The sequence below is a fragment of the Gadus macrocephalus genome, chromosome 5 (genome assembly GCF_031168955.1).
Source record: "Gadus macrocephalus chromosome 5, ASM3116895v1".
Classification (NCBI taxonomy): Eukaryota; Metazoa; Chordata; class Actinopteri; order Gadiformes; family Gadidae; genus Gadus; species Gadus macrocephalus.
The window spans coordinates 19,506,670-19,527,345 of NC_082386.1; the positions used below are offsets into that span (position 1 = coordinate 19,506,670).

A 20,676-nucleotide genomic window follows, 5' to 3' on the forward strand; every position below is an offset into this window, starting at 1 on the left:
TTGGCTGTGATTCTCCCTCTTTCTGGTGGAGTGTCCCTCTGCGTTCCGCTCTTGCTCTTACCCATGCGTCTCTCTTTAGTTTTGAGGTGGATCGATTATCTGCGGGTACGGTAACACTGAGACGGACCAAGGCTATAAGGAGGCTTTAGTCTGGGGTCCTCAATAGGCGGCCCGCGGGCCAGACCTGGCCCACCACGAGTTGATCAATGGCCCACAAAAGAATTACTGAGATTATTTATTGTGTGTGTGTGTGTGCGTGCGTGTGTGTGTGTGTGTGTGTGTGTGTGTGTGTGTGTGTGTGTGTGTGTGTGTGTGTGTGTGTGTGTGTGTGTGTGTGTGTGTGTGTGTGTGTGTGTGTGTGCGTGCTTACAGAGGAAGCCTCCCTGCGCGGTCGGAGAGTTGTTCTCAGACTTCTGTGACGGCTCCCGTCTGTTGGACCTGCTGGAGGTGATGAGTGGCCAGAGGATGGTGAGGACACACACACACACGCACACGCACACGCACGCACGCACGCACGCGCGCACACACACACACACACACACACACACACACACACACACACACACACACACACACACACACACACACACACACACACACACACACACACACGTGCACACACACACCACACACACTACATATACACACACACCACGCGCACACACATGCACCACATGCACACACACACACACACACACACACACACACACACTACATACACACACACCACACGCACACACACACACATGCACACGCACACACACATGTGCTCACACACACCACACACACTACATACACACACACATGCACCACATGCACACACACGCACCACATGCACACACACCCACGCACACGCGCGCTCACGCACACGCACACGCAGATAACCGGCCCACACGGACACACAGGCACGGACATAGGCCCTCCTGCTAGTCTTTCTGTCTAAAAGTACTCAGCGGAACTCTACTGTAATCTACTATACTCTACTCTACGCTACTGTATCTAACTACTCTACTGTAATCTACTATACTCTACTCTACGCTACTGTATCTAACTACTCTACTGTAATCTACTATACTCTACTCTACGCTACTGTATCCAACTACTCTACTGTAATCTACTATACTCTACTCTACGCTACTGTATCCAACTACTCTACTGTAATCTACTATACTCTACTCTACGCTACTGTATCCAACTACTCTACTGCACCCTTCTGGTCTTTAATGTGCTCGCCTGTGCTGTACTGGTCTTTATTGTACTCTACTGTGCTGTTGTGTTCCAGAGCCGTGAGCGAGGCAGAGGAATCTTTCAACACCGCAGCAACATAGAGACGGCCCTCAACTTCCTGAAGAGCAAGTCTGTAAGAGACGCGTGTGTGTGTGTGTGTGTGTGTGTGTGTGTGTGTGTGTGTGTGCGTGCATCCCGCGCGTGTGTGTGCGTGCGTGCGTGCGTGCGTGCGTGCGTGCGTGCGTGTGTGGTAACCTTTCCATGTGTTGCATCTGTTCCAGATCAAACTTGTCAACATAAACATTCCTGACATCATCGATGGTAAACCCTCCATCATCCTGGGTCTCATCTGGACCATCATCCTGCAGTACCATGTACGCTGTCTGATTTGTCTGCCCGACTTGTCTGCCCTTGCATCTCTGTGATATATTCCCACTACATCTTTCCCATACATCTCCGTGATATTCCCACTCCATCCCTGTGATATTCCCGCCACATCCCCCTCGTTGTCCACCTTCTCCCCCATGCAGATCGAGGAGCTGGCCAGCAGCCTGTCCTTCAGCTCCCGCCAGTCCTCCATGGAGTCGCTCGCCAGCCTGGACACGCGCTCCAGCCTCTCCAGCTTCTCCAGCGTGGACTCTCTCTCCGGGGCCTCTCCCCGGAGCAGCCCCCTTCCCGGTCGGAGGGCCTCGCCCCTCCACAACCGCTTCAAGGTCTCCGCCAAGAAGGCCCTACTGCTCTGGGTGCGAGAGCAGTGCCACAAGTACGTTTATAGTGTAGTTCGGGGCGGGGGGGAGGAGGGGGGTCTCCATAGACATCATCCATAGACGTCCATTGACGCCGTCCTGGAGCCGACACGCCTCGGTTGCTTTGGTTGAAGGTGTCAGCTAAACCCCTTCCAAGGCCGGGTTGAAGCTTTGCCAATAAATCGATGTTGCTAAATGTCTGCCTGGACATGATTCCCTCCTCTGCAGCGTATCCAAGAGGACGGCAGGATAGTCTGACAGTCATAGTGGTAGCGTTGATATCAGAGTGTGTGATGGTGTCTTCCGTCCCTGCAGGGCTGGCTACACCCTGACCGTCAAAGACTTTAAGGCCAGCTGGAGGAGCGGGGTGGTGTTCCTGGCCATCCTTTACTCCCTGAGGCCCGACCTGGTGGACCTCTCCAAGGCCAGGAACCGGAGCAACCTGCAGAACCTGGAGGAGGCGTTCGGCCTCGCAGAGAGAGAGCTCCGCATCCCCAGACTGCTCGAGCCCTGCGGTGAGATGACTACAGCAGGCCTCTGACCCCTTAAAGTCTAGGCTTTAAGTCTTCGTGTTAAACCTGTAGCCCTTTAAGGCGATCATTTAAGTCGATCATTTAAGTCTTGATGTTAAGCCCTTGTAGTCTAGCCTCTAAGTCTTTACGTTGAGCCGCTAACCTTTGATCTTAATGCCAAGCTTTTAACCCATGAAGTCTAGCCTCTAAATCTTAATGCTAAGTAACCCGTGAAGTCTAGCCTCTAAATCTTAACGTTAAGTGTTTGACCCTTTTTCTTAATTTTAAGCCTCTGATGCTTTAAGTCTAGCTTTAGAGTCTCACTTTATCTTAATGTTTAGCCTTTAAGCCTTGAAGTCTTGCTTCTAAACCCAGATGTCAGGCCTCTAACCCTTAATGTCTAGCCACTTACTGTAAATGTACAGCCTCTAACCCTAAATGTCTGCCTTATAGAGGAACAGAAATAAACACAACCTTGATGATTCCATCCATATATATTAAAATATTAATAGCAGGGTTAAGTATAAAGTCTGAAAAAACCCAAAGTGTACTTAAGACGGTGTACTTTCAGCACTCAAAGACGTCACAGGCTGTGTGTTAATGAATGATTCATTTGTTAAAAAATAATTCCACAAAGTTGTCTATGTACACAGGCATGATATCTTAGTCAAGAGTGGAAACATTGTCCTCCTCTTCTTATTTTGTTTTGGTTCCGCTTCAATTTCAAGCTCTAACCCTTCATGTCATGTCTCTAACCTTTTAAGTCAAGCCTCTTACTTAAGGGGGAACCGTCACACTCTGCTCACCAGAGTTGATGTCGCAGACCGCGATGTTGCACAACTTGCGTATGAAGCAGCACCCTCTCAGAAAAAAAACCAGCATGACCGTTCCCCTCTGACTTAGCCTTGTTTCTGCTAACTTAACCTAGCGTCACCTGACTTATCCTAACTCAACCTAACCTTACTTAACCTTACTTGACTTAACCAAACCAAACTAAACCATTCTAGCCTTTTGGGTGTTTGACTCCCAGCCCAATTTTTCTGGGTTCGTACCCCAATCTTCACAGTCTACTCGTAGGCTGTGAGCATTAGAATCTTACCCCTACCTGCTCGTTGATGTGATGGATCTGAAAAAATAATCACTGCAAGTCTCTTTGGATTTGGAATCTTTTAGATTGTAAACGTAGCCAAACTAATATCATCAACATGCTAATTCAAGCTCCGACTGAAGCTTTGCCATAAAATTCATTAAATATGATAAATACGGTAAGGCATTGATCCAAGAGTGTTGCTTCTGTGTGTTTCCCAGCATGCCCTGGGGCAGGGGAGATGACGCTCTGAAGGTCTGATGACTTGCTCGGTTTTTGGGACTTTAATTTGCATGAAACCCCTCACTTGTTTAGCGATGGCATGCCTCCCACTGAATGAGCCTCACCACTAAACAGATTCAGCGGAATGTTCTGGAGGCTGATATTAGCAAAACCGCGCCTCTCCTTCAGCCATTGTGTTGTTACCCCCTGGTGGAGGAACATCTTGGTACTGGCGGTGTATCTAGTGTTGGTGGATCGCTGGTCATGGAGCTCCCCAGTATTTTCAATGCCTTGGGTGGTCTTCTTAATGATGATGATGATGATGATGTCGACGATGATGATGATGATGATGGTGATGGCGGCGGCGCTCTCGGTGCAGATGTGGACGTTCGCGACCCAGAGGAGAAGTCTATCATGACCTACGTGTCTCAGTTCCTGCAGTACTCCCGGGATCTGCCCATACCAGAGGAGGGCGTGCAGGTGAGAGTCTAGAGCTCCTCTCCTCGACCCTGCTGCTCCTTCTACCGTTCCACACCTGTCTCCTCTCAGCGGCTATGACTGCCATTCCGTTTTTTGCTTACCTTGTCTCTCCTGTTGTCTCTCCTTCTTCTCTCCTGTCCTTTCTTGCCTCGTATCCCCTTGTTTCCTCTCCCCTCTCCCCTCCCCTCTCCTCTCCTTCCCGTCCTCTCCTCTCCTCCCTCTCCTCTCTTCTCCTCTCGTCTCGTCTCCTCTCTTCTCCTCTTGTCTCCTCTCCTCCCCCTCCTCTCCTCGTCTCTCGTCTCCTCCCTCTCCTCTCTTCTCCTCTTGTCTCCTCTTGTCTCATCTCCTCCCTCTCCTCTCCTCTCCTCCCCTCCTCTCCTCCTCTCCTCTCCTCACCTCCGCTTTACTTCACAGTATCTGATGCCTCCAAAGACTCATTCTCCTATTAACCTTCCCGTTCACTACACTCCTGCTGTTTCTGACTCACCTCTGCGACAGGTACATCCGTCTGTTTGTCCGGCTGTCTACCTCTCTGTCTGTTTGTCTATCTGTGTTCTTCTGTATTGCCACTTCCACAATGCCCGCCATAAATAAGGGTGGCTTCTGCCCCTTTATTTTCACGCCTGTCAGGCGTAACGACAGCTGGATATGTAAGTTGCTCAATCAGTTTGAGTGACGGCTGCAGCTAACCAAACCTTTGGTTCCACCCGTGCAGGGATAGGCTGAAACATGTCTGACTCTCTGGAAGAAAATAAAAGCGGGGCGTTTTGTGTGCGGAAGGCCTCAGGCAAGCCATTGAGAATGGGCTCTCCCCGGCTTGATGAATGACTTGATCTGTCTTTCCCTAATACAGAAGTCAGAGCTGGATCCAGTTCTGGATTCCAGCTCTGACTTCTGCATTAGGGAACGACAGATCAAGCCGGGGAGAGCCCATACTCAATCACTGGATACCAGCTAGAACGGGACCTTTGTGCTTTCATCCAGGGCAATTCACAGTAAAACATTTTCAGATGTATGTCCTGAGGAGCAGCCCGGCAGCCCACCTGATTGGTCTGTCCTCATCTCTCGTTAGAGGACAGGGCCAGCCACCTGATAAGTCTGTGCTCACGTCTCGTCAAAGGACAGGGCGAGCCACCTGATTGGTCTGTCCTCATCTCTCGTTAGAGGACAGGGTGAGCCACCTGATTGGTCTGTGCTCACGTCTCGTTAAAGGACAGGGCGAGCGACCTGATTGGTCAGTCCTCATGTCTCATTATAGGACAGGGCGAGCCATCTGATTGGTCAGTCCTCATGTCTCGTTAGAGGACAGGGCGAGCCATCATATTGGTCAGTCCTCATGTCTCGTTAGATGGCAGGGCAAGCAACCTGATTGGTCAGTGCTCACGAATCGTTAGAGGACAGGGCGAGCCACCTGATTGGTCAGTCCTCACGTCTCGTTAGAGGGCAGGGCGAGCCACCTGATTGGTCAGTCCTCATGTCTCGTTAGAGGGCAGGGCGAGCCACCTGATTGGTCAGTCCTCATGTCTCATTATAGGACAGGGCGAGCCATCTGATTGGTCAGTCCTCATGTCTCGTTAGAGGGCAGGGCGAGCCACCTGATTGGTCTGTCCTCATGTTTCGTTAGAGGGCAGGGCGAACCATCTGATTGGTCTGTCCACACGTCTCGTTAGAGGACATGATAAGCCACCGGATTGGTCTGTCCCCATGTCTCTTTAGAGGACAGGGTGAGTCAGGGAACCTCCCCACGTGGTGCCTTCGGTCGAACAGGCTGAGCGGCTGATCGGGGCAAATCTCAACCGGTTGAGCGTGATTCGTTGCTGGATATAGCCCAGAGCCACAGGGCAGGGAGGTGAGTGCTGCCTCATCAGACAGGTCATCTAAGTGCAGGAGGTGGTTAAGACCTTATGGTGGTTGTCCTGTGATCTCCGCTGGGATCTTCTGTCCGGTCCCATCAGGCCTGTCCCATCAGGCAGGGTCGGCAGACGCCTCTCATCCCGGGGATGTGACAGATTATCAGCATTTTAACCTTGGATTAAGTGTTTTCCCCACAACAATGGAATCTTTTTCTGATAATCCTGCAAAGGTATGTGGGTACCAAATAGTGCATTGAAGGGTATAAATATGTTTTACCAATTGTACTATGGAACTGGTTTAGACTTGAGATGCAGACCATGACAGAAATAATTACTCACATTCAATTGATTAAGCATGGAACTGCATTACTTGTTATATATTTGACCTTGCTATATTTAACAATATATATTTTTTGTAACTATATTACATCAAATTATTCAGTAGAATTTTGCTTATGCTAAATGATGTTATTCAAGCAAACACATAATACATTCGTCAATGCCAATATATTTGGTGTTGGCGGTTCTTTGCTCAGATGTAATCTGATGAACTACAAGCCAGATAATCTTCCTAATTGACTGTGAACATAAACTGTCACAATCAGTCACACTTTCCGTTCTCCCACGCGAGGACATGTTGGTGGTGAATGTTGTTGTGTTTTCCATCATCAGGCCACGCCCAATCAGAAGGCACAGGAAGTGACATGCTGGCTGCTGCAGGCCTATGAGGAGCTGCTGGAGGGCTGGGACTCCACGGAGGGAGAGAGCTACGCTGAAAGATACCATGTATGATGCACTCCATCAACTAGCAGACCATATTCTGTATGCATCTCTGGTTTTGTCCTCCCCCTCCTGCACACTCCCCTCTCCCCCCTCCTCACTCCCCTCCCTTCTCCTCTCTACCTTCCCCTCCTCTCCCCTCTCTCCCCTCCCTTCTCCTCTCTCCCTCCCTTCTCCTCTCTACCTTCCCCTCCTCTCCCCTCTCTCCCCTCCCTTCTCCTCTCTCCCCTCCCTTCTCCTCTCTACCCTCCTCTCCCCTCCCCTCTCCCTTCTCCCCTCCCCTCTCCTCAACTTTCTCCTCTCCCTCTCAACTTTCCCCTCTTTTTTCCTCACCTCTACTCTCTTCTCCTCTCCCCTCTCTCCTCTCCTCTCTCCTCTCCCCTCTCCCCTCTCCCCTCTCCCCTCTCCCCTCTCCCCTCCCCTCTCCTCTCTCCCCTCTCCCCTCTCCCCTCTCCCCTCTCCCCTCCCCTCTCCTCTCCTCTCTCCTCCCTCCTCTCTGTCTATTATGTATGTAACTACTACAATAACTATCAGGCAGTGTTGTGTTTGATCCATATCTCTAGTACTGCCCTCTCTCTCTCTCTCTCACCGTATGTATATCCCTGTCGCTCCTTATCTGTGTGTGTTTGTTTGTGTGTGCGCGTGCGTGTGTGTGTGTATGTGTGTGCATGCGTGTGTGTGTGCGTGTGTGTGTGTGTGTGTGTGTGTGTGTGTGTGTGTGCGTGTGTGTGTGTGCGTGTGTGTGTCTCAGGTGTTCCAGACCTTCTTGGTCTCCTTCAACGAGCAGCGGCGGCCCGTCATGCCGTTGCTAACGGCGATGAAGCGCAGCGTGAAAGTCAGCGAGGAGCAGCGGGCGCTCAGAGAGGCCTGGGACGCCCTCGCCGAGAAGGTCTGTCTGCCTGTCTGTCTGTCTGTCTGTCTGTCTGTCTGTCTGTCTGTCTGTCTGTCTGTCTCTCTGTCTCTCTGTCTCTCTGTCCGCCTGTCTGTCTGTCTGTCTGTCTGTCTGTCTGTCTGTCTGTCTGTCTGTCTGTCTCTCTGTCTCTCTGTCTCTCTGTCCGCCTGTCTGTCTGTCTGGCTGTCTGTCTGTCTGTCTGACTGTCTCTCTGTCCGTCCGTCTGTCCGTCTGTCCGTCTGTCCGTCTGTCCGTCTGTCTGTCTGTCTGTCTCTCTGTCCGCCTGTCTGTCCGTCTGTCTGTCTGTCTGTCTGTCTGTCTGTCTGTCTGTCTGTCTGTCTGTCTGTCTGTCTGTCCGCCTGTCTGTCTGTCTGTCTCTCTGTCTGTCTGTCTGTCTGTCAGTCTGTCTGTGTCTTTCTCTCCCTCCTCTCCCTATCTGACGTCCTCTGTCTGTCTGTCCGTCCGTACAGCTGCGGGAGTACAAGGTCCAGCTGGACGTGGGCCTGCCGGCTCCGCTGGCCCCGGTGGGCGCCTGGCTGCTGCGGACGGAGGGCGCGCTGACGGACCTGGAGCCCGACCCGCTGGACCCGGGCCGCGCCGCGCAGCAGGCCCGGCACAGCCAGGAGCTGCTCAACGTGAGAGGAGGGGGAGGAGGGGGGAGGGGGGGAGGGGGAGGAGGAGGGAGGAGGAGGAGAAGGGGGGGGGAGGAGGAGGGGGGGGAGAGGGGGAGGAGGAGAAGGAGAGGGGGGGAGGGGGAGGAGGAGGGAGGAGGAGGAGAAGGAGGAGAGGGGGAGAAGGAGAAGGAGAGGGGGGGGTGGAGTGGGGAGGAGGAGAAGGAGAGGGGGGTGGAGGGGGAGGAGGTGGAGGAGAGGAGGAGGGGGAGGAGGAGGGGGAGGAGGAGAAGGAGGAGAGGGGGAGGGGGAGGAGGTGGAGGGGGGAGGAGAGGAGGAGAGGGGGGCGGGAGGGGGAGGAGAGGAGGATAGGGGGGTGGAAGGGGAGGAGGTGGAGGGAGAGGAGAGGGGGGAGGAGGGAGGAGACGGGGGTGGAAGGGGAGGAGGGGGAGGGGGGGAGAGGGGGTGGAGAGGAGGGGGAGGAGTGGGGAGGGGGAGAGGAGGAGGGAGGAGGGAGAAGGAGGAGAGGGAGGAGAGGAGGAGGAGGAAGAGGAGGACGAGGAGGAAGCTATGAAGGGGATGATGTTAATGATGATGTGGAAGATGAGGAATACTATGTGGATGATGAGGAGGATGAGGAGGAGGAGGATGATGACTAGGGTGTGGAGGATGAGGAGGAGGAAAATGAGGATGATGGGTGTATTGCTGTGTGTGGTGATGGGTGTGTTGATGTGTTCATTGATGTGTGGGTTCATGTGTGTATTGGTGTGCGTGCAGGCCTGTCTGGAGGAGATGCCCCAGCAGGTGCGGAACTTCCAGATGTTCCAGAATGTGGACGAGAGCGGGAACCTTCTGGTTCCGACGGACAAACTGGACGAGATGAAGAGAAGGTAGGAGGCGCTGGAGTAACACTTTTGGAACGATGGTTCCATAACTCGGGTTCTAACGATGGTTCCATAACTAGGGTTCTGTAAACATGGTTCTATAATACTATGGTTCTAACTGGCTCTAACTGGTTCCAGTCCAGTTTCACCAGTAAGAGAGTGAACGCTATGCACCATGGTTCAGTGTGGTTCTAACTGGTTCTAACTGGTTCTGGTACAGTTCCACCAGTCCGATGGTGACTGCTTAGTAACATGGTTCAGTGTGGCTCTAACTGGCTCTTACTGGTTTCCGGTCCAGGTTCACCAGTGTGAGAGTGACCGCTAAGTACCATGGCATCAAGCTGGAGTACCAGGAGCAGAGACACACCGTTCTGGAGCTGCTGGCTCGCATCAGACCCAAGCTGAGGTCCTGGAGAAGGCCATACGTTTCCCAGGAGTCCGTCCGTGTTCTGTTACAGGAATGGCATGTAGGTCAACCACTGGCGACACCCATCGAACATGCAAAGTTCTACCCCTCACACGCGTTAAACATCCAGACCATGGCAGACCAGGTCCAAGCTGCATGTCCTGTCTGGATTTCTATTATTATTAATTATATTATTAGTATTAATACAGTGCATCTTATTTTGTATATAGAATGGACTTCCACAAAGATTTTATGTTGTCAGTGTATGACCAATATGGGGGACAGACTAGTATCCAGGTAATGCATTTAGCATTAATCCTAGCCAGCCCGATGTGCTACACGATGCTAACAAGATGCTCACTAACTAGGTGCACTAGTGTGGTTTTTTAATAGGTGTTATTTACATGTTTACTTGGTCATTGCGTCTACACAATATAGACAAACTGATATCAACTCATTATATACTCGTCGTGAATCAGTAGTACAACATACTCTGATGTTTGTGGATTGTATCGTAGCCGCTAAAGGCAGATGCTAACACGATGTTGGTCTCCTGATTCCTTCCCCCAGGAGTTGGTGAACGAACAGCAGCTCCCCTCCCTGCTGGAGGCAGCGCTGCAGAAACTCAAGCATGTGTCTGGGAAGTACAGCAGCAAGTCTGCACTGGGTGAGTTAGCCTGGGGCAGGGAGTCTGCACTGGGTGAGTTAGCCTGGGGCAGCAAGTCTGCACTGGGTGAGTTAGCCTGGAGCAGGGAGTCTGCACTGGGTGAGTTAGCCTGGGGCAGGGAGTCTGCACTGGGTGAGATAGCCTGGAGCAGGGAGTCTGCACTGGGTGAGTCCAGTCTGGAGGGGATAGCAGGGAGTCTGGTCTGAGTGATTTAGCAGGGAGACAGTTCTGGGTGAGTTAGCCCGAAGCAGCAACCCTAACCCTAGACCAATAGATCATGATCTTATCTTCTGATCAATTATAACACAACAGACCTATAGATCATGATCGTATCTTCTGATCAATAATAACACAACAGACCTATAGATCATGATCTTATTTTCTGATCAATAATAACACAACAAACCGATAGATCATGATCTTATCTTCTGATCAATAATAACACAACAGACCTAGAGATCATGATCTTATCTTCTGATCAATAATAACACAACAGACCAATAGATCATGATCTTATCTTCTGATCAATAATAACACAACAGACCTATAGATCATGATCTTATCTTCTGATCCATAATATCGGTGATTGACTGGTCATCCTGTGTGTTCCCCAGCCGCCGACTACGGGCAGGTGAAGCAGCAGGTGGAGGAGGTGGAGGAGGAGTCCCAGGAGCTCCAGGAGGGGGTGGCGGGGGTGAAGAGCAGCCTGGCCAGGGTGCTCTCTGCCTGGGAGTCCTTCAGCGACACGCTGAGCTCCCTGATGGCCTGGCTGGAGCAGGGCAGCCTCGCACGCCCACCACAGGTAGGAGAGAGGGGGAGAGGGAGAGAGAGAGAGAGAGAGAGAGAGAGAGAGAGAGAGAGAGAGAGAGAGAGAGAGAGAGAGAGAGAGAGAGAGAGAGAGAGAGAGAGAGAGAGGGATAGGGGTTATGGGTGTGTATTTGGTTGTTCAAATATATAAACACAGACAGAGAGGGGGTGAGATGTAGAAAGAAGAATATAGGGTGCATGAGAGGGAGTGGGAGAGAGAGAGGGAGAGACAGGAACAGAATCAGAGAGAGAGAGGGTAGAGAGATAGAGGAAGAGAGATAGAGAGAGGAAGGGGGTGAGGAATAGAGGGTGCATGAGAGAGAGAGAGAGAGAGAGAGAGAGAGAGAGAGAGAGAGAGAGAGAGAGAGAGAGGTTATGGGTGTGTATTTGGTTGTTCAAATATATAAACACAGAAATGCGCCCACGCCCCATGCTTACAATACAAACAGTGTTGCCAGCACAACAAGACGCAATGCGTGCACACACACACACACCCACACACACACACAGACTTGTGCACACACACAAACACACACACCCCCACCCACGTGAGCTCTGTGTGTGTGTGTGCGCCCCAGGTGTCGTCTGAAGCCATGTCGGAGTGGAGCTCTCGGCAGACTCACCTGAACCAGGTAGGGGAGTTCCTGATGGAGGTCAGCGACCCCCAGACCACCCGGACCCTGGCCGACGACCTCCGCAGGATCAACCAGCGCTGGGCTCGCTTCCTGCAGGCCGCCCCCGCCGTGAGCCTGGGGGGTGTTTGTGTTTGGGGGTTGTGTGTCTGTCTGTGTGTTTGTGTCTGTTTGCCTGTGTGTGTGTGTGTGTGTGTGTGTGTGTGTGTGTGTGTGTGTGTGTGTGTGTGTGTGTGTGTGTGTGTGTGTGTGTGTGTGTGTCTGTCTCTGTCTCTGTGTGCATCTGCATGTGTGTATGTGTTTGTGTTTGAGGGTTGTGTGTCTGGGTCTCTGTCTTTCTGCTTGTGTGTGTGTGTGTGTGTGTGTGTGTGTGTGTGTGTGTGTGTGTGTGTGTGTGTGTGTGTGTGTGTGTGTGTGTGTGTGTGTGTGTGTGTGTGTGTGTGTGTGTGTGTGTCTTTCTGCTTGTGGGTCTGTGTTTGAATGTTTCTGGGTTAATGCATGTGTGTGTGTGTGTGTGTGTGTGCGTGTGTGTGTGTGTGTATGTGTGTGTCCTCTCAGGTCAGGCTGAACAGTGTCCTTCCTTGTTATTGTAAGTGGGTGTGAGCCGGTTAAGAAATCAAAGTGAGAGTGTATTGTGGCTCCCTTCCACCCTGTTCCCATAACGACAGGTGTCAATGCCGCAACTCCCACGCCATTGTGTTCCCCCGTCTTTTATCCATTGAGTGACCCAGCTGGTTTACCAAATACCTCGTCTGGGAGGCTACCTTCTCATAACAAGTCAAACTAGCTCTTTCTTCATCAACTAGCTTAATCCAGGTTCAACCGAACAAGTTTCGTTTTCAGTGAAAGAAAAGTTCACGAGAGGTCTCGTGTGTATGAATGCATTGGCTTAGCTGTGTTTTTAGCCCTTCCGCTCTTTGTAGTTTGATGTTGGCCAGTTACCAAGACCGGAACGAAAAACAAAAAACACTTTATTAGCATAGTACCTCATGAAGCCAAGTACATGTTTTTTGACATTCCCAGATGGGACATTCAGGAAGATGAATCAGGAGAAAACAACAGCGCACGACTTCCGAAATATTCAGAATCACAGAGAAAAGCTAAACCCCCCCGTAGGGTAGCTAACATCATGGCCCTGTGTTCCGCAGGTGGATGAGTCCGAAGCAGCCCAGCCCGCCAGTCCCCCAGACCTGCAGGTTCTGATCCGGGACGCCATGCTGATCCTGAAGGAGCCCCTGGAGACCATGTCTGGGCCACTCCAGACCTACCGCAAGAGGATCCAGGTGAGACCTAGCCGGCCCGGGAACGCTCCCCCTCACTCCTGCTTTTGAAGTCTGCTCTCCATGTCCTCAATGGTTTGAGGCCATCTTCAGGAGCCCGGATCACTCGTCACTTTTAACAGATTATATTTATATATACGCTACCGTTCAAAAGTTTGGGGTCACTCAGACGATTTCATGTTTTCCATGAAAACTCACACTATTATTCAACGGTTTTCAGCTGTGCTAACATAATTGCGCAAGGGTTTTCTAATCATTTATTAGCCTTTTAACACGATTAGCTAATCAATGTACCATTAGAACACAGGAGTGATGGTTGCTGGAAATGGGCCTCTGTACACCTATGTTGATATTCCATTAATTATCAGCCGCTTCCAGCTAGAATAATCATTTACCACATTAACAATGTCTAGACTGTATTTTTTCATTAATTTAATTTTATCTTCATTGAAAAAAAACGTGCTTTTCTTTAAAAATAAGGACGTTTCTAATTGACCCCAAACTTTGAGCATTACTATGTTGTTGTGTCTGTTGTTTAGTATGGCTTCCTGGCCAGGGTAGAGCGTTGTATCTAGAGTCTCTGACCCCTGGGTGTCAGGAGGGAACTGAACCTGAGGCTTGTTGTGTTTCAGTTCATGTTGAAGAAGATGAGGGATGTGGATCTGGAAACTGAGGACTTTCCAGAACTCTCCGCTGATCAGCGACAGAAGCTGACCCAGGCCATACCTGAGGTAGGAAGTCAATCTAAACGAAATTACCATTTCCTTTACTTGAAACCATCGTGGTCCCATCTTTAAAACCAACACATCTGAAACAAGGTTATTTGGCTCTTTAGAATTAGTTTGAGTTTCATGATGCTGTGATAAACATAGTCTTCTAATGAGTTCATTCATCTTGAAGAACCCTTCTATGAGCAGCTAGTCCATTCTTCTAGTCTAGAGTCTAGCTTCAGACGCTGGTCACTGATACTAGTTCCTGATGCTAGTTCCGGATGCTAGATCCTGATGCTAGTCCATGATGCTATTCCCTGATGCTAGTCCCTGGTGCTAGTCCCTGATGCTAGTCCCTGATGCTAGTCCCTGATGCTAGTCCCTAATGCTAGTCTCTGATGCCGGCCCCTGATGCTAGTTCCTAATGCTAGTCCCTGATGCTGGTCCCTGATGCTAGTCCATGATGCTATTCCCTGATGCTAGTCCCTGGTGCTAGTCCCTGATGCTAGTTCCTAATGCTAGTCCCTGATGCTAGTCCCTGATGCTAGTTCCCGATGCTAGTCCCTGATGCTGGTCCCTGATGCTAGTTCCCGATGCTAGTCCCTGATGCTGGTCCCTGATGCTAGTCCCTGATGCTAGTCCCTGATGCTGGTCCCTGATGCTAGTTCCCAATGCTAGTCCCTGAGGCTGGTCCCTGATGCTAGTTCCTAATGCTAGTCCCTGATGCTAGTCCCTGATGCTAGTCCCTGATGCTAGTCCCTGACGCTGGGTCCTCCCTCTCCACAGGTGCTGCAGACGTTGTCAGAGGCTGAGCAGGTGTGTGTCGAGCTGCAGCAGAGTGTGTGCGGTCTGGACGGCCGACTGGCAGAGCTGCTCCACTGGGATGTGGAGGCCAGGGAGCTGTACCAAGTCCTGAAGGCCAGGGAGAGGAGACCCCAGAGGGCCCAGGACCCCCGGGCCAGGGTAGGCTCTTCTGCTGTTGCTGCTGCTGCTGATGATGATGATAATGATGATGATGATGATGATGATGATGATGATGACTTCCCAGCGTTCACTTCTACGTTGGAGTAGCAACACTAGTCAAATGTCGTTGTTGAGTTAGAACTCAGAGTGTCTGGGGGAGGCCCAGAACTCCCAGTTTGGATTGTAGAACGTGCCGTTCGATTTTTCCGGAAGTTCCGGATCTCCTTGGAGGGTTTGTGTTGCTCTTGGAGAGCAGATGATGAAAACAACAACTTTCCCTAGGAAAACAACAGGCCTTCTTTAGACAGCAGTTAATTCAGGTCTGTTTAAATATTTGCACTGATGGCGTTCACAATAGTCTCTCACTAAGAGTATTCAGATCTTTGTTTATTTCCAGACACTGTTTCGCAACCATCCTCTTGTTTTAGGAAATTGTTTCTCAGGCTGCCAACGGCACAATACAAATCGGAGCCAACACTTCTCTAACTAGGGTGTAAGGAATGCCTGGAACACTGTGCCAAAATACACGTCGAAAACCTCAGGGTTTGCCGCCAAAACAAAAGACCTGTAAGCACATGCCAGGCTTTTCAAATGTCAGAACCTGAACAGCTAACGCCCACAGGTCCAAGTCTGCGCCCTGCTTTGTTCTGCCCCTAGGCCTCCAAAAACACAACACCACACAACGCCACGTTGCATTACGGCCCACATATCAGTCAACAGATGTGTTCTGTAGACTAGCTGTTCCCTGGCTGTTCCCTGTCTGTGGGTGTGACTAACGTAGCACCCACAGGCAGGGTCACCCACAGGCAGGGTCACCCACAGGCAGGGTCACCCACAGGCAGGGTCACCCACAGGCAGTGTCACACCACAGGCAGGGTCACACTACAGGCAGGGTCACACTACAGGCCTCTCCCCAGACTCTGTGGAGGCCTCACCCCACATTTCCCCTCTCAACTTTAAAAATGGGCATTGTTAATGTTGGCTTGAAAAGGAAAATTCATGAGTGGGTGCAACTTTTAGACATGTAACTTGAGGGTGACGGCATTCACCACACACATACCATTTAAACACACCTGATAACCAATTGACCTACCCTTCTGGTTGGCCCAGTCATGCATTAACCTCAGTTTTGTGTACAAAAGATGGCTTGTTATGGATCATGGTTCTGAAATGAGGCATTTCCAAGTACTAGTAGAAGTTGTTTTAGGACAGGGCCGATTGATGGGGTAAATATGAATGCATCATTTGGGATAGTGAAGGTCGCTATCCCAGAATATCCCTACAGGGTTTCTCGGGGATCCCTTCAGAAGGCAGGCATGGTAAAAGCAACATTTCCCTCCCATGCTCAACCCCGGTCTCATCCCGACAGGTGTTCATCTCGCGGGGCCTGCAGCTGGAGGGCCAGGTGGTGACAGAGGAGCAGGACCTGCAGGTGATGGTCATGATGAGCCAGAAGAACTCGCCCGTCCAGTACGTCCACGCGTCGGCCATGCAGCACCGCGTTCGGGCCGCCGTCGCCCAGTCCCAGGCGAGTACATCATCAAAGTTCCTCCTGAGGCTTATTAGTCAACGGAGACCCTGGGAGAGCCATGACTCTTCAGGAATGTTCGGTTATATGATCCCCGGGGCATCTACCTTGAACTCATCATTAACCATGACTTTCTGACTCCAGAGAAACACTATCCGTCTTATTAGAAACTAGTTTGCTCCAACTTTCAACTTCTCAGCCTCACTTGTCGCTTTGAATAATCTGCTAAAAGGCGTGATTATTCAACCTTAAACCTGTTGCACCTCGTCCTAAACCCATTCCTCTTGCCCTGTAGGAAGTGGTGGGGATGCTGAGCAGCCTGGGAGCCAGGAGAGACCGCAGCCAGAGCCCTCCAGAGGACCGGACTCCCCAAACGAAGACCTTCGTGGCGCACGAGGGCGAGCCGGTGGAGAAGAGAGCCAGGGTGCTCTCCGTTGCTCCCCCTTTGACCCAGCAGAAGGCTCCTGAACCCCGGGCCGAGCCCAGAGGACTACAGCAGCAGCAGGTCCCAACAATAGTGGTCCAGGAATACAGAGAGAAGGCAAAGCTGAGCTCCCCACCGCTGCCATACTCCTACGCCCAGGCCGTGACTCAGACCAGACCTGATTCGGCACTATCTCAGGAGTCCTACCGGGATTCTATGCAGGAGCTTGAAGAGAGACGGATTGAGGCTCAGGAACAAGCATGGGCTCAACAGAAACACGAACAAGAGCAACAGTTCAGATGGCAAGAGCAACAACAGCTGGAACAGCAGCTCAAGCAACAACAACAACAGCAACTACATCAACAACAACAGCAACAGCAATTAAAGCAACAACAACAACAGCAACTACAGCAACAACAACAGCAACTACAGCAACAACAACAACAACAACAACAACAGCAGCAACTACAGCAGCAACAACAGCAGCAACACCAACAACAACAGCAACAGCGACAGCAACAACAACAGCATCATCAGCAACCACAGCAACAGCAAAAACAACAGCACCGACAACCCCAAAGACAACAAAAGTTTCCACAACAGATGGAGCAGCAGGATGTCCCCCAGCAGAAACCGCCAGTTCACCCAGAGGCGCCGATCCACAAGCACATGGGGGCTCGGGCCAAGGAGCTCCCAGAGGCCACGCCCCAGCCGCCCAGGCAGCAAGATGAGCAGAAGAAGCCTCTCAGCCAGAAGGAGCTCCAAAGCAGAAAGGCTCAGGGTAGGAAGAACCGCCCGTGGCTCCAGAAAAAGCCTTCAGATGAACAGGATGCAGCTGTAGTGTCAAACCAGGCCCGGACGGCCCAGGAAATCCCGTCCACCGATCTTCCAATTAAATCCCCCTCTTCCCCTCCGACTGAGGCGCCTCCTTCTGCCCAGGCTCCGGCTCAGGTCCATGTGCCAGCTCCAGGCCTGGTTTTCCCTTCGACCCAGGCGTCTTCTTCACCACAACCGGCTACCTCGGCCCAGGTTCAAACGCATCCGGAGAAAGACTCCGGGTCCCTGGCTCCGGTTCCGGTGGATTCCCAGCTCAAAAGAGCACAAACGGCCCAGCTGGAGTCACAAGCCAAAACCATGAAGCAAACAAAACCAGAACAGACAAAACAGCAGCAAAGGCAACCACAACAGAAGCAGCCTGCACAACAACCCCAACCACAAAAACAACCACAGCAGGCTAAGAAAGATGCTCAACCGCAGCCAGCTGCCACAGCTAAAGTACAGACTACGGTGCAAGGCCCAAGACCACAGTCCGAGACCCAGCATCCAAGGGGTGAACAGGCCCAACCACAAGCTGATATTGATTCTCAATCTCAGCCAAGTGCCCCCGCCCAAGTGAAAACATCAAGCCCAGCCCCGCCCCAGGTGCAACCTCAACAACTTCAACTGCAAGGTCAAACACAGCCACCTCGGAGCCCCATACAGTCTCTCACGCCTACCCAAATGGAGATTCAGGCCCAGAGTCAACTACAGTCTCATACATGGTCCCAAGGCAGACCTCAGACTTCACTGCCTCTCCCAGGACAGCCTCAAGCTCCAAGCCAAGCCCATGCTATGGTCCAGGGCCAGACGTTGGCTCAAATCAGGCCAACTTCCCCCATGCAGGGTCAACTTCCAGGCTATATTCAGCCTCCAATACCATCTCACATCCAGATGCGCAGTCAACATCAGTCATGGGCTCCAGTCAGGCCTCCCTCCCCTCTGCCTCCCAAGGCGCCCATGCAGGCCGAGACACCAGCCCATGGCCAACACGTTCAGCCTCAACCTGTCATGCAACCTCCTTCTCATATCCCTCCCACGGCTCAGACACTATCCCACGTCCAAACGGTGACTCAACAGAAAATTGATGCACCTAGAATGCATCCTCAGGCAACTCAACAGCACGTTCACATTGGCCCGAGCCCACAGGCTTGGGCTCCAATCAGAGTCCCATCTCCAATGCAGACACATTCTCCAGTGCCGCCTCCTCCATTTTCTCAATCGCCAGTGCAGCCTCAGATTTACCCGGCAGAATATCCCCAAAGTCAATCTCCACAACAGCAGTGGGTCCCGAGACAGGAGCAACAGATTCAGCATTATTCACAGTGGGGGCAGCCTCTTCCCCAAGCCTTCCAGGAGAACACGGTTCAGCCCATTCTACCTCCTCAGGTGTATCCTACAGCCCCGCCACAGCAATGGGCACCGTTCCAGCCTCAACAAGGGCCCCAGCAGGGACACCCTGGCTACCCTCCCTATCCAGCACAGCATCCTCAACAACCGTCTCAGCCACAACCACAAACACAGCCATGGGCCCACTCCCAGGGACAGACGATTCCCCAGAGGCCGATGCAACAGCCACTGACGAGAGCGTACAATCTGAGTCAAACGCAGACACAAGTTCAGCACATTCAGCAAGAACCTTGGATTCAACCTCAGCCACCAGCCCAACCCCACTCACAGTTCCAGCCTCAATCCCCCCTTCAGCCTTGGTATCCACCGGGGCAACCTGAACGCCAAGCGCAGTCTCACCCTCAGACTGAGCCCCCGAGCCATCCGTCTCACCGGGAGCCACATCAGGCTTCCCACATCCACCGGCCTCAGCCTCTGCAGCAGGCCCCCGTTCAGCCTCAGAAACAGTTACAGACCCCCCCACAGCCACCTCAGCTCCAACACCCGCTGCCCCAACTGCAGGCCCAGGTGATCCCCCAACCCACAACCCAGACTCGGACGACTATTCAAACCAAGGTTATGACACAGTCAACTGTACAGGTCACACCTGTACCCCAGCCAACTGGTCAACCCAAAGCCCAGACACAGTCCACACCACAACCTAGTCCTAGCCAGGCCCAGACAATTCCTCAAACTCCGAGCCAGAAACAGCCAACACCCAATGTCCAGAAACAGAGAGAGCCCCAAACCACAGCCCTGCCAACTGTACAGTCTACATATGTGGCCCAGCACTCTGGACAACCCTGGCCACAGGTCCAAGTCCAGGTACCGACAGTGCCACAGACAAAATCCCAGACCCTGCCAACTGGAGTTGCTGAAGGTCCGATGCAGATGGGTCCACAAACCACAGCCCTGCCAACTGCACAGTCTACATCTGTTACTCAACAGATCGGACAACCCAAAGTCCAGATCCAGACGGTGCCGCAAACCCCATCCCAGACCCTGCCAGCTGTCCTGCCTGTAACAGAGGCCCAGCCAACTGTGCAGCCTACCACACCATCCCAGCTCCTTGGCCAACCAAACGCCCCCACACAGGTTGCAGTACAGACCATACCCCTGCCGACCGCACATACTATGGTTCCGTCACAGCCAGCTGTACTCCCCACCGCACTGGCCCCGCCCACCAGTCCGCCGAGGACCCAGGCCCACCACACTGTGGCGTCCACAGCCATGGCTGAGCCACCACCGCGACCTAAAGTCCTCCATCCCACACCCCAGATCCTCTCCCTGCCCCAGACTCTGGGGGACTCTCCAGAGCTCCGCATCAAACCTCAGGCACTGGTCCAGGCGACCCCCCAGGCGTACACCGAGGCCTACGCCAAGGCCCAGGCCCTCGCCAGGAACGGCTTTGAGGACGCCAAGCACTGCCTGCAGCAGCACATCCTGGAGGCCATCAACGTCTTCACGGACAAACGTCCGTCCAGGGAACCAGCATCGTCCAAAGAGGTAAAGACATGGTCAATCACCATTTCTACAACACTCTATTGCTAATTGTGACGCGACACCTGCATTTTAAACTAATTTGGAAGATTGTCTAGTGGTTGGGGTGTTTGACTCCCAGCCGGAAGTTTCTTGGTTCAAACCCTCATGATCACATGTTCATGACCATACCTGCTTATTAATATCATGAACCGAAAATATATACATATAAGTGTTGTAAATCACTTTGGATGCAAAAACTAAACAGTCCAAAGTATAAT

General features: G+C 51.9%; 1 protein-coding gene across 1 annotated transcript in view; it reads left to right on the forward strand.

Annotated features, from left to right (window-relative positions):
- syne2b (spectrin repeat containing, nuclear envelope 2b) overlaps window positions 1–20,676 on the forward strand; it is a 141,610-nt gene that overhangs the window by 19,397 nt on the left and 101,537 nt on the right. Inside the window, 20 exon segments of the mRNA XM_060052824.1 lie at window positions 373–468; window positions 1,283–1,360; window positions 1,509–1,601; window positions 1,758–1,990; window positions 2,289–2,488; window positions 4,174–4,274; window positions 4,689–4,772; window positions 6,800–6,913; window positions 7,659–7,796; window positions 8,270–8,434; window positions 9,188–9,300; window positions 9,593–9,761; window positions 10,271–10,367; window positions 10,982–11,169; window positions 11,753–11,917; window positions 12,955–13,089; window positions 13,719–13,817; window positions 14,583–14,759; window positions 16,129–16,291; window positions 16,587–20,422. Coding sequence (XP_059908807.1) covers window positions 373–468; window positions 1,283–1,360; window positions 1,509–1,601; window positions 1,758–1,990; window positions 2,289–2,488; window positions 4,174–4,274; window positions 4,689–4,772; window positions 6,800–6,913; window positions 7,659–7,796; window positions 8,270–8,434; window positions 9,188–9,300; window positions 9,593–9,761; window positions 10,271–10,367; window positions 10,982–11,169; window positions 11,753–11,917; window positions 12,955–13,089; window positions 13,719–13,817; window positions 14,583–14,759; window positions 16,129–16,291; window positions 16,587–20,422 — 6,444 coding nt within the window.